Source organism: Rhipicephalus sanguineus, chromosome 3, assembly GCF_013339695.2.
Source record: "Rhipicephalus sanguineus isolate Rsan-2018 chromosome 3, BIME_Rsan_1.4, whole genome shotgun sequence".
In the NCBI taxonomy this organism is placed as follows: Eukaryota; Metazoa; Arthropoda; class Arachnida; order Ixodida; family Ixodidae; genus Rhipicephalus; species Rhipicephalus sanguineus.
This window is the reverse complement of record NC_051178.1, coordinates 172,096,648-172,111,439: the sequence shown is the minus strand read 5'-3', so window position 1 is coordinate 172,111,439 and position 14,792 is coordinate 172,096,648. Positions and strand designations below refer to the sequence as shown.

The following is a 14,792-nucleotide window of genomic DNA, read 5'->3' as shown; positions in this document are numbered from 1 at the left end:
AAACTGGGATTAATTAAATGTAACTGTTCATTCTAATTGGCACTGTGACCTCTATATAAGGAGGAGGAATAAACTTTATTATGGGAAACCAGCAGGTTTAAGTGGCCGGGCCTAGGCCTCCCATGAGGGGACGTCAAGGGCTTGCCTCAACGCCGCCTCACGGGCGTGCTGGGTCGCCCAGGTTATATAGAGGTACGAGGCTCTGCGGACCTCTATATAAGCACTTAAAAAAATATCAGACTATATGATCCGCCCCACTCTTGGCCGATCTCCCTGAGTAGTTAGGTGCCAATCATCCCAGAAGCATAATCGTCGTGATCATCATCATGCTTATGCATCGGAGGCATCGTTCCCCTGTGTTCTAAATACAATACCACGGTGTTCAAACAATGGTGTTTATTGTTTTCTCAGACAAATGGCAGCCGCGAGTATGTTTGGCAATGGGCCCATCGGCTGCATGCTGGAGAGCGCTCTGGTTTGAACCGCAGTCAAGGAGGTCCAGATGAGAGCCCGACGAAGACGATGGTGATGAAGCGGTGTCCGTGCACTCGGAGGTGGCGGCGCCGTGAGAGCACGGGGGCGCGTTCGTGCGCGCGCGACGGCACGAGATCTGCCGTTCGCGACCTGTGCGCCCCAAAAAAGGAGCCGTCTCTTCCGCCGCCTTCGAAATGCCCATCCTTTACACCGACGGCAGCAACAGCGCAGACGCCGGAGTCGCCACCTCCTCCGCCGCATCCACATCTCAGCAGCGGGATGACAGATCGGACAAGAAGCGCCGCAAGAAGAGCGCCATCGGCCGCTTCGGCAGGGCAGTGGTCAAGTCCTTCAAGAGCAGCGACAAGAACTGCTCGCGCCACAAGGACGTCGAACTTGCCAACGAGAAGCTCCGGCAGATCAACCGCGGTGAGTACGCACCGCCTCTCTTGGCATGCATGATAGCCGTTCGCGGAGAGAACCACGCGAGCCTCCAAGGCGATAACCCCTTGCAGCGTTCTGTAACAGGGAGTGCAGTAGTGTACTGGAATGGCTTGCACTGACGTCACAGAAACAGCCACGTTGGAGCACCAACACGGTGGGCCGCGATCTTTGTGATGTCACGTTAGTGTTATTAGTACATCGTACAATGGTTCCTTCGTTGATCATGCACAGAGGCCCGATAACGTTCCAGCGACGTCGTCATCAGACTGAAGCAGGTTAATCGCCGCGTGATTATGATGCCTCGACGTCATCTAAGCCGCCGTGTTGTGGAGACGTGTCTTGCGTCCACGTCACGTGCAAGCTATCAATATACAGCGCCAAAAGCATGTCCACATAAAGGAGGGCGCTCCACTATCTGCGTCCTTTTTGTGGTCGTGTTTTAGCTGTGTTAATTATTATTATTATTATTATTATTATTATTATTATTATTATTATTATTATTATTATTATTATTATTATTATTATTATTATTATTATTGAATGTTCACTAATGTGCCGCATGCAGCGTGCATTTCTGAGCCGTTTTCGGCGCTGGAGCGTGCGTTCGTGTGGCACCGTGCGATAACCACGCCTTGAGCGGCTTAGTGCAAGCTGCGCTCATTTTGTTTGACGAGTTGGTGTACGTTCATATTTGATTTAAGGCGCCAGAGAACATAAACACCCGTGTCCTATCTCGTGTTTCTGTTCTCTTGCGCCTTCAAGCTATTGGGACGTCATCCAGCAGTGGTCGATATAGCATGTTCAAGGAAAAGGGTTGAAGTATACAGCACGTGCAGGAATAACACGATTTTGCCTTAGCTGGAAGGGACACATGTGTTATATTCGACATAACTGAAGCTATGTTGAGGTCAATTTGTGTTTGTGCACGCATTACTTCTTAACGAATTGTCGAACGGAAGGTAATTGAAAAGCAAGATTGATAGAAACCACAAATTTTACCAAAACGGTGCATCGTGAAAGTAGTGATCATGAGAGAGTACATTGCAAAGTTAAGCCATGGAACCTTTTTTTTTATAGCCAAGTGCTGTCATTATCTAAGTGGATGCCGATGCAACTACTTAAATATTGCATTGGGATAACCTACTTTGTGAGCGAGTGATGTTCATAGTCTGTATTTCTCTTTTTGGATGAAAGCCTCAATTGTAGACCATGGTGACAAAAAAGAAACTGCCGGAGTCTTGTAAGGCCCAATAATGTGTTGACTATGCAGTGGAGACAGCTCGCGAAAGGGATACTGACATGAAAATTTTGTTGTCGTGTTTTCGCGTCAAATGACAGGCCAAGCGTTCAAGAGCCTAGAAAATGTACTGCTAAACGTGAGTGCACCCTAAAGAAGTAAATGCAGTATGTTTTTAAAAGCTAGTTTCGATTTCTACTGTACCCTGGTGTCATAAAATGGTATGAGCTTCTCACCACGCGCTTGCGCGAGGTATCGTGACGTGTTCACGGCCACTCCGCACCGTGGCTCCAATGTTGACGCACAAGCAGTCATTTTGAAAGTGTTGGTACCTGACGTCATCACAACTAGCCAGGGTGCGTGAAGTCTCCAGAATTAGAACTGTATTGATAAATAGAGTATGTGCAGCGCAATGAAACGAAGAGAAGACACACGAACGACATAGGCTGACGCTGCACAACATGTACCAACTAGCCCATCAACGGATCCTTTTAGAACTGTAGCCTGACGTCAAGCTAGTGTCAATGTCGATAGGTGCGCCGTGGAAAATTGACTTTAATATCAAAATAAAATATCTTATCAGCATTTGCTGGGCTTCACACTTGCTCAGAGCCGTCTCTGTATACCGTAGATTATAATGGCAGTGTAAACTCACCTCCGAAAAATGGTCTCAGTACCCTGTTAAAAGAATAAATGTTCAGCGAGAAAAGGGCCGCATCTGCTTTGCTGTGCTACAGGACCTGCTTGTTACTGTACAGCCGACCAGCTCCGGAAGACAACGAGGACCACCAACGCCTACACGAAACGATCCGCACCGACACTCGGCGAGCAGAACCACCACGATCTCGCAGGCAGACTGGGAGATGGGATGAAAACCAGTTCAGGTACGCTTTCTAACTTTGCCCTCGTTTGTCGTTTCTTACACAAATCGATGCTGTAGAAGAAAATGACAGGTTACACGTCAGTGTGCGATGCTCCTGCGAGTCTGAATGTAATTTAGGCAATGCCCATTAACGCGCGCAGGGTTCTGTAGGGGGAACATTGTTTCGCCCCCCCCCCCCCCGTTTTGCCACTGGAAGTTAAAAAAAAGAAGTTTCGCAATGGATGCAAAAATGAAAGTGAAGCAATGAACCTGCAGCTCACAACGGCCTGCCCTTGGTCACAGGCTTTCTGGGGATAAAAGTGGGTTGTAAACCGTTCTTGGAATGCAACATCAGGAGCACTCGGCCGCCATTATCGTCAAAAACCTGCATTTCCATTACCGTGCGCATTAAACTATGACGGGAAAAGTCCGGCTGAGTAAAGATATGTAGCTGACTTGGCACTCCCCTTTAGGTGACTAGGTGGTGCAGCCCCCCACCCCCCCCCCGCGCACTCCTATGGTAATGCCCATAGTTTTTACAGTGCTAACGATTCGCACAGTTTGGTTAGGTTTTTGTGGGCTGTTCCATCTTACTCTATTGGCTGCGGTAGAAGCGTATGAGGTTATGTAAGACATTTGGTCACGTGACTTGATACCCTTTGAACCCCTCTCGTATATATATTGGTGTATTCAAGTGGTGCATCCAAGTGCCACTGTGTCGCAGCTTGTAACGTGCATCGCTGTGTAATTTTAGTCACATATCGATATAGTTTCGTAATTCGCGTAGGTGAAAATAAATAATAGTCACGCATTCTAAGATAGAGAAAACGTGTCGTTTTTTTTTAAAGCCTTCTAACTTGGTTCTGCCGATGTTTAATGTGCGCCAGAATGAGAAGCCATTGACAGTCATCGAAATTTTGCTTGCAGCGGAACCAGAGCTAACTTAGTGAGCATAATAGATAGGATTACCAGCTGTAATAGTTCATCGAGTTGTGCTAGCAGACCGTGTTTCGCGATGCGCAGAAAACAGGTGTTCGTCGTTCGTGTCTCTTCTGACTATGGCATTTTCCTGTCGTTAGGTGCTGTGTTGGGTGTATTGTCAATCACTCTGAAGAATCGAGCTTGCATAAGACAACGTCATTATTCTGAGCGTGTTCTGTTTCTTGCACTTGTTTGTTTACGCTGTGAGGTGAGTGACAAGATTGTCCAGGTAACCCCTACTAAAGGCAGTGAATGTGCCTGACAAATGCCATAACGATCGAGGGTAGCAGAACGTCATAATGGGGCACGACTTTCTTAGGCAAACTGTAAGTAAAGATAACATCGAGCCAATCCTGCACAACTTTAGACTTTCTTACCCGACGCAGCCTGGGCAGGGCAGGCTTTAGTCAGGTGGCGCACCGTTTTTGCCTTCCTTGCTCGGTTACGTTGCTGAAAAATTTTGCACCACGATCACTTGCGCTTCTGATAGGTGAAACTAATTTTGGAGCACTGCAATGTGCTTCAGCTCATTTAGTCCGCTGTTAGACATCAGCACTGTTAGTCACTGGAACGCGTCTTACATAAGTGGTTGCAACGCTCACAGAACTGCTGACACCATTCAGTACTCATCCATGCACTGTCGCTAATCATCTTTCTTCTGGCAGAGACCTCCAAAGACGTTCTGAGGTACCACGACGTGTCACCAGTGGCTACAAGACACCCGCACGGCATCACTATGGTGCCTGGCGTCAGAACGCGAACGTATACCGAGGCCAAGTGAGCATATGCTTATATAATTTCGAAACTGTGGAAAATGCACGACACAGAAGAAGATCTATATGATCTGCTTGGGGATCTATAGGATATGACGTTTCGGCACTCGCTGCGGGTAGCTGGCACGCCTCCTATGTTTCTACATACTCAATTGTAGCGGCATAGCAGAGGACAGAGCGAGTGTCGCAATGCATCTCAATGTTCTGCTCGCACATGACCACCTTCCACGTCAGTGGCATCACTACGCTATAACCTAACAGGACACGCCTTTTGTCCCTCATTTCGGTTGCGCTGCACATTCTTCAGCATGTTCTGTTACCAACTAAACTAGTCACCAACTAGTCAAACTTGATCTATCGAAAAGGGAAGTCGAATTATCCGAAAGGCCCGATTTAACAAACAACCGCAAAATTTACAAATTCAAATTCCTACCATCGCTCGATGTAGTCCGTGTAATGTGTTTTCGCTCCTTTCTCACGATGAGCGACTAAACAAACTTGAGACGATGAACCACCGATATGTGTACGTGCTGCATCAGCGTGACGCGACAGAAAACAAGCGGGGACCAGTCAACGCTCTCAAACCGTGCGAAGCAGTAGTGCCCTCCGCTATCTTGTGTTTTTAAGCTTGTTGTCGCCGCGCTGCGCACACGGAAACATTACACAGATGATAGACCCCGTCGTGGGATACTCTGTCGCTCTTCCACCATTACTTACACCACAGATATGACAGATGGACGATCTTTATGCATAATTTCTAACGCCTGCTGGCCTTTTCTTTGGAATTGCATGATATACGTCATTCCACCATGTCTGAACAAAAAGTTGCTCATTAGGACTCATTAGCGTTGACTTCACCGGCAGATATCTTTTTGCGTTGCTTTGCGAACTCTTCGCGGACGGCTTATCTTATCACGTATCCTTGAATGGGAGTTCTCAGCGTTTCGTCAAAATCAGTGTTAAGAAACAAATAAAGCCTTCTACACAAGAGACACGAGATGGGACCTTGCTAACATGAACATACCATGCATATTTTAACTCGCTTCTGGTTGTCAATACATACAAGCTTTTTAAGGCTGTTTCCTTTTACTTCTTTCCTTCGCCCACGAATCGCCTGTTTCCGCGCATTCTCAAGCACGTTCATACGGCGACCAACGGCTTCCGGAAGTGAGACGAACGCTGCGAGACTCGCGTCAATTTTATCTCCCGCTAAACGTGACCACCGCCCTAGCTATCAGCAGAAAGCCCACTGCCAGTCGGCATATGAGGATTACAAGAACGCCAACAAATTAATGATTTAACAGCGACAGCGACCACTGCAATAGGTTGACATAGTTAGCGGCGGTGGTCGAGTTCCAGGTTTTTGTGAACGCGCTTGTACACTAAGCAATGTGGCCGCTCGGTCTCTTGTCCCCTACCGTTGGCCGTCTTCGCCGCAGGAGTCTACAGGAGGAGGCGGGCAGCCCCGGCACGCGCACGGAACACAGCGAGACGACACGTGTCAACGTGGCCGCGCTTCGGCAAGAAGTAGAAGAGTCGTTCGCCGTCATAGAGGCCGAGAGCCCCGTCCCGTCATCATCGATGTCCACGGCTAACCTCAGTGTTTCTGGTGAGTTACGGTGCTCATAGTAAGAACGAAGGAAAGCGGAAACCAGCCCAGCTGGCACTCTTTTTGCGGTTTTGCGTCGCGTCACTATCACGTGAATGGCTCGCTTTGCGACGTTTGGAAGCGCCGCAGCAGACGGTAGCGGACGACAAACTCGCACGGTCGCACCACTCACAGCGTGCACGTGAAACTTGTTGCAGCCGCCGGCCAGCGGAGGCGCCGATCGAGCGGCCGCTACACCCTCCGATATTCCCTTTTAGGGGCGAAGCTCCTTAAGGCGGCACCCGTTCGTCCCTCGTCGTGCTCGTAGTAGTGAGTAACAAGTCTTACCCTTTGACCTCCAAGGTGGTGCCGGTGGGAGATTTCTCCTGTGCGTTGTTGAACAATAAAAAATTCGCAGCGTGCGCGTTAACTAAAAGCCGAATTCTTCTGTCTCTGTAGAAGTGTAAGTGTTAGCTAAAAGCCGACTTCTTCTGTCTCTCATTCCCATTAGCAGCCATTGTTTACCTCCAAGGTAGTGCCTGGTGAGATTTCTCCTGTGCGTGATTAAACAATAAAAATTTTGTTCAAAACGCCGTTGATTGATGAAATAAACCAACGAAAGACGCCAGATGTTTTGTAAAAACAAAACGAAAGAACGCCAGATGTTTCTAAAGCAAAACGAAAAAGACGCCAGCTGCTTAACGAAAGACGCAAGGTGTTTTCTAAAGCAATGGTTTTCTAAACAATGAAAATTCACAGCGTACATGTAAAATTAAAGTGAGCTGCAAGTCGTCATAACTCATCGAACCTTTAGTATAAACGCGCCCGATCTCACGTCGGTGATGATGTACTGGGCAGAATTCACGGAAGATTCACGGTTTACCGATGAACCTCCGCAGCTTCGCCCACTCATCATCATTCACTCCGTGGATATGCTGTGATTTTTTTACAGTGGACCGCTGTGTACACCGCTTTCCCATAATGGGCCTTTGGGAACTGTATACAGTAACTCTAGCTGATGCTCGCGTACTGGATGACAGAACCAACGAATTTCAAATAACTGGTAAGGTTAAGTGCGTGTTGATGAGCTTCTTGGTTACACAGCTCTCATAGCATCATGAGAACTGAAAGTTGGGCGAATTGGTGACCATTCGATCATGACGAATTGTGTAGCAGTATGAAGGACATGAACGAATAAAGTGAAGACGGGACGATGCGCTTCACTTTCTTCGCCCATGTCCTTCATAGTGCGCTACAAGTTTCGCCATGTATCACCGCCAACAAGCCCATTGTTACATCCTTTCAAGTTTTATTCGATCATGTTGGTGACACGCAACCATAGCTCGGCATACTCACTCATGAGTACACTCACTCACACTCACAATTATTCGAAAGGCGTGTGTGAGCACGATTGAGTACTCGTGAGTGTGAGTATGCATGAGTGTGAATGAGTACAGATGAATGTGAGTACTCAGTAGCCGCGAGTATGAACGTGAGTGAGCACCGATGAGTGTGAGTAGGCGATAGTATGTGTGAGTGAATACATATGAATGTGAGTAGGCGTGAGTGTATACGTGAGTGAGTACTGACGAGTGTAAGTAGGTGTGAATATGAACGTGAGTACTCATGAGTGTGAGCAGGCGGGAGTATAAACGTGAGTGAGCGCCGATTAGTGTAAATAGAGTATGAACGTGAGTGAGTACCAATGAATGAAAGCGTGAGTATGAACATGCGTGAGTACTCATGAATGTGAGTGGGCGTGAGTATGACCGTGTGTTAGTACCGATGAGTGTGAGTGGGCATGAGTATGAGCGTGAGTGCGTAGTCATGAGTGTGAGTAGAATAATGAGTGTAAGTGCCTATGAGTGAGAGAAGTGGACCGCGATCGAATACCTGCGAATATAAACGTGAAAGAGGTGACTAGACGTGAGTGTGACCATGGGTGCCTATGAGTGAAACTGAGTGTGAATGGGAGTGAGTAACCATGAGTGTGTGTAGACCTGAGTGTTAATGTGAACAGGTGAGTAGAAGCGAGTATTAGCGTCGGTGCCTACCAGTGAAAACTGAGTGTGAATGTGAGTGTGAGTAGACGTGAGTAATGTGGATGAGGTGAATAGACGTGAGTATGACCGTCGGTTCCTATGAATGAAAATTGTGTGCGATGAGTGCCCAGAGTGAGTATTAGACGTGGGTATTAACGTGGATAAGTTCCTGAGTTGGTATGGATATATACCAACTTGCCCAGTTATCAGTCTTACTACTCTTGAGTGTGAGTGGACGTGAGTATGAACATAAGTGCTTATGGGTGTGAGTAGAGCGAGTATGAACCTTAGTGTGCACCCATGAGTTTAGTAAAGTTTGAGTTTGAGTAAAAAACATATGAACGTGAGTGTGCACCTGTGAGTGTGAGTTGATGTATTAGCGTGAGTACGAATAAGTGTGAGTACACGTCAGTATGAACGCGAGTGTGTGCCTGTGAGCGTGAGTAGACGTGAGAATGAATGTGATTACCAATGAGTGTGAGAATGATAGTATGAACGTGATTGAGCACGTATGGGTGCGAATACACTTGAGTATGAACGTGAGTGAGTATCTGCGAGTGTGAACAGACGTGAATATAAACGTGAGTGAGTACTAACAGGGCTTAAATGAGTCAGTACAGGTGAGTGTGAGTAGACGTATGAACGTGAGCGAGTAGGTTGGGGTGTGAGATATGAGTATGAACCAGTCCCGTAGCCAGAAAATTTTTCGGAGGGGGGGGGGGGGGGGACACTTGCTGTAAACCTTGACTATTTGAGAAAAACACCTATTTTTATTACTTATTTTTGGTAAAAACGCGTACTTCACCAAAACTTCGGGGGGAGGGGGGGGGTGAGCCCCTAGCCCCCCCCCCCCCTGGCTATGGGCCTGGTATGAACATGAATACGTAAGGGTGTGAGCACAAGTGAGCACGAACATGAGTGAGTACGTAAGGGTGCGAGTACACGTGAGTAGTAACGTGAGCGAGTAGCTTAGAATGTGAGTATGAGTATGAACGTGAGTACGTAAGGGTGTGAGCACGCGTGGGTACGAACATGAGTGAGTACGCAAGGTTGAGAGTACAAGCGAGTATGAACGTGAGTAGCTTGGAGGGAAAGTATATATGAGTATGAACGTGAGTGAGTACTTAAGGGTGTGAGCATACGTGGGTACGAACATGAGTACGTAAGGGTGTGAGTACACGTGAGTATGAACGTGAGCGAGTAACTTGGAGTGTATGAGTGTGTCCGTGAGTACGTAAGGGTGTCAGCACACGCGAGTACGAACATGAGTGAGTACGTAAGGGTGTGAGTCAGGGGCGTAGCCAAGGGGGGGTTGGGGGAATTCAAACCCCCCCCCCCCCGAAATTTTTTCAATTTTGCTTGCGTATATAGGCACGCACACATACAAACGCACGCACGAACATACATGAAGTATGGTTGAACCCCCCCCCCCCCGAAAAAAATTTCTGGCTACGCCCCTGGTGTGAGTACATGCGAGTATGAACGCGAGTACATAAGGGTGTGAGTACACGTGAGTACGAACATGATTGAGAACGCAAGGGTGTGAGTACATGCGAGTATGAAGATGAGTGAGTACTTGAAGTGCCAGCATATATGAGTATATATGAACGTTAGTATGTGAAGGTGTGAGTACACGTGATATGAACGTGAGTAGCTTGAAGTATGTATGGGTGTGAGCACACGTGACTATGAACTTGAGTGAGTCCGAAGCCTGAAAATTATTAGCGGGAGAGTATAAGTGAGTATTCTGTAGTGCTGACCTGTGCTCGCAATTTCATTAGTTGCGAATCAGCGCTTGTTTGACGCGTTTGTGTCGGTGTTTTTTTTCGTTCCTCCAGAATACTTCTAGCTTCAATTTAGCTCTGGCGACGTCAGTTTTAGGTTCACCTGAATTCAGTCAGTCAAACGTTTATGGCTTTTGAATCGACTAAATGATCCTGGTAACACTGGACTGCATTGGCCTCAGGCAGTAGAAAAAAAAAGCCCCCACCTCCCCGAAGGGAATCGTGAGGAAATGCGAATGCATTTCTTGCGCCGAGTGTACACGGCGTAGTAATTTTAATGGCGTAAAGCTGGACACATCGACGCGCTCAAGTGTCTCCCTTTTGGGCGCCTCTTTCAACGAACGCTTCCTACGTGCGTTCGTAATCACCTCAGGGATGTTGCCACCGCCTTCAATGCAGCACAAACGCGTTTAGAACGCGCTGTTTTCAGGCTGCGCCAAGGTAGCACAAACGCTACAAACGCGTTTCAAACGCACTGCATTGAGGCGGTGGCGCAGGCAGGAGAGAGAGCGATCGGCGAGAGAAGGAGCGGCGAAGCACTGCACCTACCCTCTCCTACACTCTCTCCACACACGCGGGAGCTCCGCCGAGCTCCCGCGATGCGAGCTCCCTCACACGCCAGAGCGCGCTCCTCCTCTCCACTCATTCTCCGCTACTCCGCCCGCACCACCTGCTCCGGTTGATAGGGGCGAAGATAAGCGCGCGCGCCCGCAGCTGTTGCTATGGGAGAAGGAGTGAGAGCGGAGAGGCGCGCGGACAACGCCGGACGCCTGACATAGCCCGACTAAGAAATGCATTCGCATTTAAAATAAGTAAATCTAGTTAAGAGCATCGGGTAATAAACATGGAAAAAAAGGGCGATATTAACCTTGTGTTTGGATGTTCCGCCCAGGAGCTGTCGATATACGTTTGATTAGGTAGGAATTTGTACGACGTGTTGTGGAGGTTTAACCTATAGCTATAGTTTGGAAGCAGGCTCCGTTCTCTGAAGAGGTCACTTTTGGCGGCAATGTTCCTTGCGTGATATGAATCTCGTATGCCAATTGACTCAAGAGACTATACTTGCCCGCCTTTCCTCAACCAACCAATCAGCGTGCACGGAAAACGATATCATGGCGATATATCCCAAAGCGATCTTCTCAGAATACTGCCCAAGCAGAAGCATAATTGTTAGGGTTTTACATCGCAAAACCACGATGTGATTATGAAGCCGTAGTGCAAATTTTGACCATCTGGCGTTCTTTAACGTGAACCCAAATCTGAGTACACGGGCCTTTAGCATTTCATCGAAATGCGGCCTCCGCGTCCGGGATTCAATCCCGCGACCTTCGGGTGAGCAGTCGAGCGCCATAGCCGCTAGACCACCACCGCGGCGGGTCCAAGCAGAAGCAGTGCCACTATGAGAGTGTATTAAAAGGAGATACAACGCATATTAAAAAGTGATGCACAATCATAATGATGCAGTTTTGGTCACATATTCGCGAAGACTTAATTCTTGCGAATCTTTACTTGTCCCAGGCCGACGCAAAGCGGCCGAGAACGGTATGTTGTAGTGGCACGGAGAAACGTGGCCATGTGTAGGCATGGTCCTTGATCAGCGGGCAGATAAGACCACAGATACCACATCGGTTGCGCTTGGGGATACAAAGCCGTGGGAAGCGATAACAGCACGCGGTAGCGCTAATCCGTGTAAAACCGCGCCGATAGCGCGTTCGCACGTTTGTTGTGCTCGGTTTTATCGTCACAAACAATTGTAAAGCGTACCCGTAGCCCGCGCAGCATGCCGTCGACGGTCTGCCATAACACGGCGCCGCTGATAGCTGTTGGCCCACCAGCGGAATATGCAGCCTGCTCCAGGCGGAGTGAAACAAACGAGTATTTGTCGAGTGTATACTTCGTGTCGAGGAATCACGTATTCACTATTTGATGGACTAATGAACATTCCTACTATCTTTCGATTAGCAGAGGACCTGGCGTCGTTGAACACTCAGCAGCTGCCGCCATCGACCGGGCCTGCGGTGCTGGAGTGCGGCCAGATGCAGGAGATCAAGATCCACAAGTCCGCGGGCGGGGACGACTGCATTCATCAGCGGTCGGTCAGCAAGAACACCACGTTGTCTGACCTCAGGTATCCTATTTCCATTGCGGTGTCTTTCTACAGAGATACAACGAAGTTTTAGATGTTGCAAATAGCGACAGCACACAGAATGTAAGCGTGACATTGCGCAACTCTGTCAGAGGTCACTTTAACAGGGCGCTTATTAAGATAAAGTAATTGTACTTTAAGATAAGCAGTGGTGAGGTGTTACAAAGTGCAGTTGCGCCATTTGCGAGTGCGCTAGATTCCTGGATTATCTGCAGTGTTTGTAAGTCGCTGTGCTTAGCAATCTGGAAAGTCTGTTGGCACCTCAACAGCTCGGGGTAACATGACATGAACAGAAACGTCACTTACGCCGCCATTGGTGGTGAGGTTGCGGCTTGAACTGGCACGTCGCTGTCGACCATGGCTCTGGCAGTAGTGATGGTGGCAGTCTAGTGAGAACCGCGACGCGGCACGGCGTAGGTTACTTGCCCTCCTGTGGCACGGGTCAGCCAGTAAAACTGGCAAAATGGCGACACTTACGCAACGTCAGGCAGAAGCTTACCTTTGATTCAAGTTCTACGGCGGTGCCTTACCAATGACGTCATACAAGGCGTTTCTGTTCAGGGCACATGATCCCGAACTGTTGAGGTGCAAATAGATTCTTCTTTGCAAGTAGACCCTTCCTTCCTCACATTGCGGAATTCCTCAGAACCGATCTTCAATATCCTTGCAGATATCGCAAAAAATTAAAATAAAGAATAGGCGCGCTAGTTTTAGTGAACTTCAATGTGGCGGTTAAGCGGGCTGGTTGGTACGTACACGTAGTTTTTCAAACAGCGCAGAAACGAGACACCGAGAATAGACCACACAACACAGGCGCTATGTTGTGTGGTCTATTTCTCGGTGTCCCGTTTCAGCGCTGTTTGAAAAACTAATTTTATCGCTTTACTCTAGAAGGAGCCAGCACTGCACTTGGTTCGCACATTGAGGCGGCTGCGATGGGAACTTTTCCTGTTCTAGAAAGTTAACTTGGGTGCTTTGCAGGGTGAGATCATTTCCTATAGCTTTTATACCCCTGTCACACGGGCACCCGCGAACTCCGTTTAACTCCTTCGTCTTTACGTCAACGGAGCCGGCCGTTGCATGTACTACCTTTTCTATTCAAGGCTTCGACGGACACCTGTCTGGTCGGGAAGAATCAGTGAACAAAAAGACGAGGACGCCAATCACAAGAGGATAAACAATGTACTGACGATTGTGAACAAGGCTCCCGTTCTGGGAGCGAAACGTCGGTACATTACCCTCTTGTGGTCGATGTCCTCGTCTTCTTATCCAACCATTTCCTATTCGTGCGCCTCTTTGTGTCTTGCAGGACGGCAAGCGTTGCGGCGGCTGCCAGTGCAGAGTTCTGCGCTCAAGTGGCGCGGCAGCTCAAGGATGTCTCGGTGCAGACAGACATGACACTGATGTCAGACGTTGCGCCCGAGCAGCAGCGAAAGAACTCGCGCCTCTGGGAGGCGCTGCGGAACTTCTTCAACGCGCTCCGAGACTTCTTCCTGTGCGCCGCGCTCGCTCACAAGGAAGCCGCCGCATCCGACTGACCCTGCCACCCTCATCGTCTGTGTTGACGTTTGCGTGCCCTCTTAACACGGAGAAAAAGAGAGGAGCACTCGTCCGCTGTTGTGCCTGCCACTTTCCGCGTGGTCGCCGCCATACTCTCTCGGCTTCTCTGCTCCATCATCCCGCACACGAAGGTTGCATCAGGAGCACGGCCAGTCGCGCGTCCTGTTAGAAGGTGCCACCGAAAGAAGTGTCGAAGTTGGACGAGATGAAAGATGAGTGAAAAAAAAAAGACCATGTGCTTGTACCGGTGGGACGATCACCGCCAACTTCGCCCCCTCTCTTTGTCTTTGTCCTTGTCCCCAGCTCCCGTCTCGTCGTATGCGCTCTGTTGCAGTTGTTGCAGTTCGTGTACGTGTGAAATAAACGGGAGCTTCTGTGAACGTCTGGAGAATCCTTGGATGGCGCATGTGTCTGCCTGAAACTTTCTCTGCGTCGAGATTATTAGAGATGTGCAAGTCCTACGAAAAATATGTCGGGATGAAAGAGTTTGGCTGTAAATGGTTCAGGAGCACAAACTTTAAGCCCTATAGTCGGGTACAGCCCAAGAAGGCAGGAGAGGCCCCGTCAGGATACCGAAGCGCGACAGCCGCGGATACACAAAAGCCTGCGTGGAGGCTTGCGTGTATCCGCTGTTGAGGTGGAGATGCCGCTTACTTCTAAAGTTGTGTTCGGCCGAAGAATGCGAAAAAAAATGATAAACTAGACCGTGAGGGGGCCTCTTTTGCCTCAACGACGTAGCCGGGTACCAATGCGAACCTCCGCAAGGGGAGTTCAAAAACAGTTCTGAGCGTTCTCGGACATCCGAAGCCACATGTGTCGCCGCATTAAGGGGGTAACATTCTGGATGGTTGATTTGCTTGGTCCCAAATAGGTTGGCGCAGCTCGCAAAGGGACATAGGCC

At 48.8% G+C, this 14,792-nt stretch overlaps 1 protein-coding gene across 1 annotated transcript; it reads left to right on the top strand.

Annotated features, from left to right (window-relative positions):
• The first annotated feature begins 517 nt into the window (after positions 1–517).
• On the top strand, positions 518–14,161 carry LOC119386096 (uncharacterized). The gene is made up of 6 exons (XM_037653443.2): positions 518–903; positions 2,914–3,039; positions 4,664–4,775; positions 6,211–6,380; positions 12,148–12,313; positions 13,641–14,161. The coding sequence occupies exons 1-6, from the start codon at positions 669–671 to the stop codon at positions 13,867–13,869; spliced, it is 1,038 nt and encodes a 345-aa protein (XP_037509371.1). The 5' UTR covers positions 518–668; the 3' UTR covers positions 13,870–14,161.
• Positions 14,162–14,792: the final 631 nt, after the last annotated feature.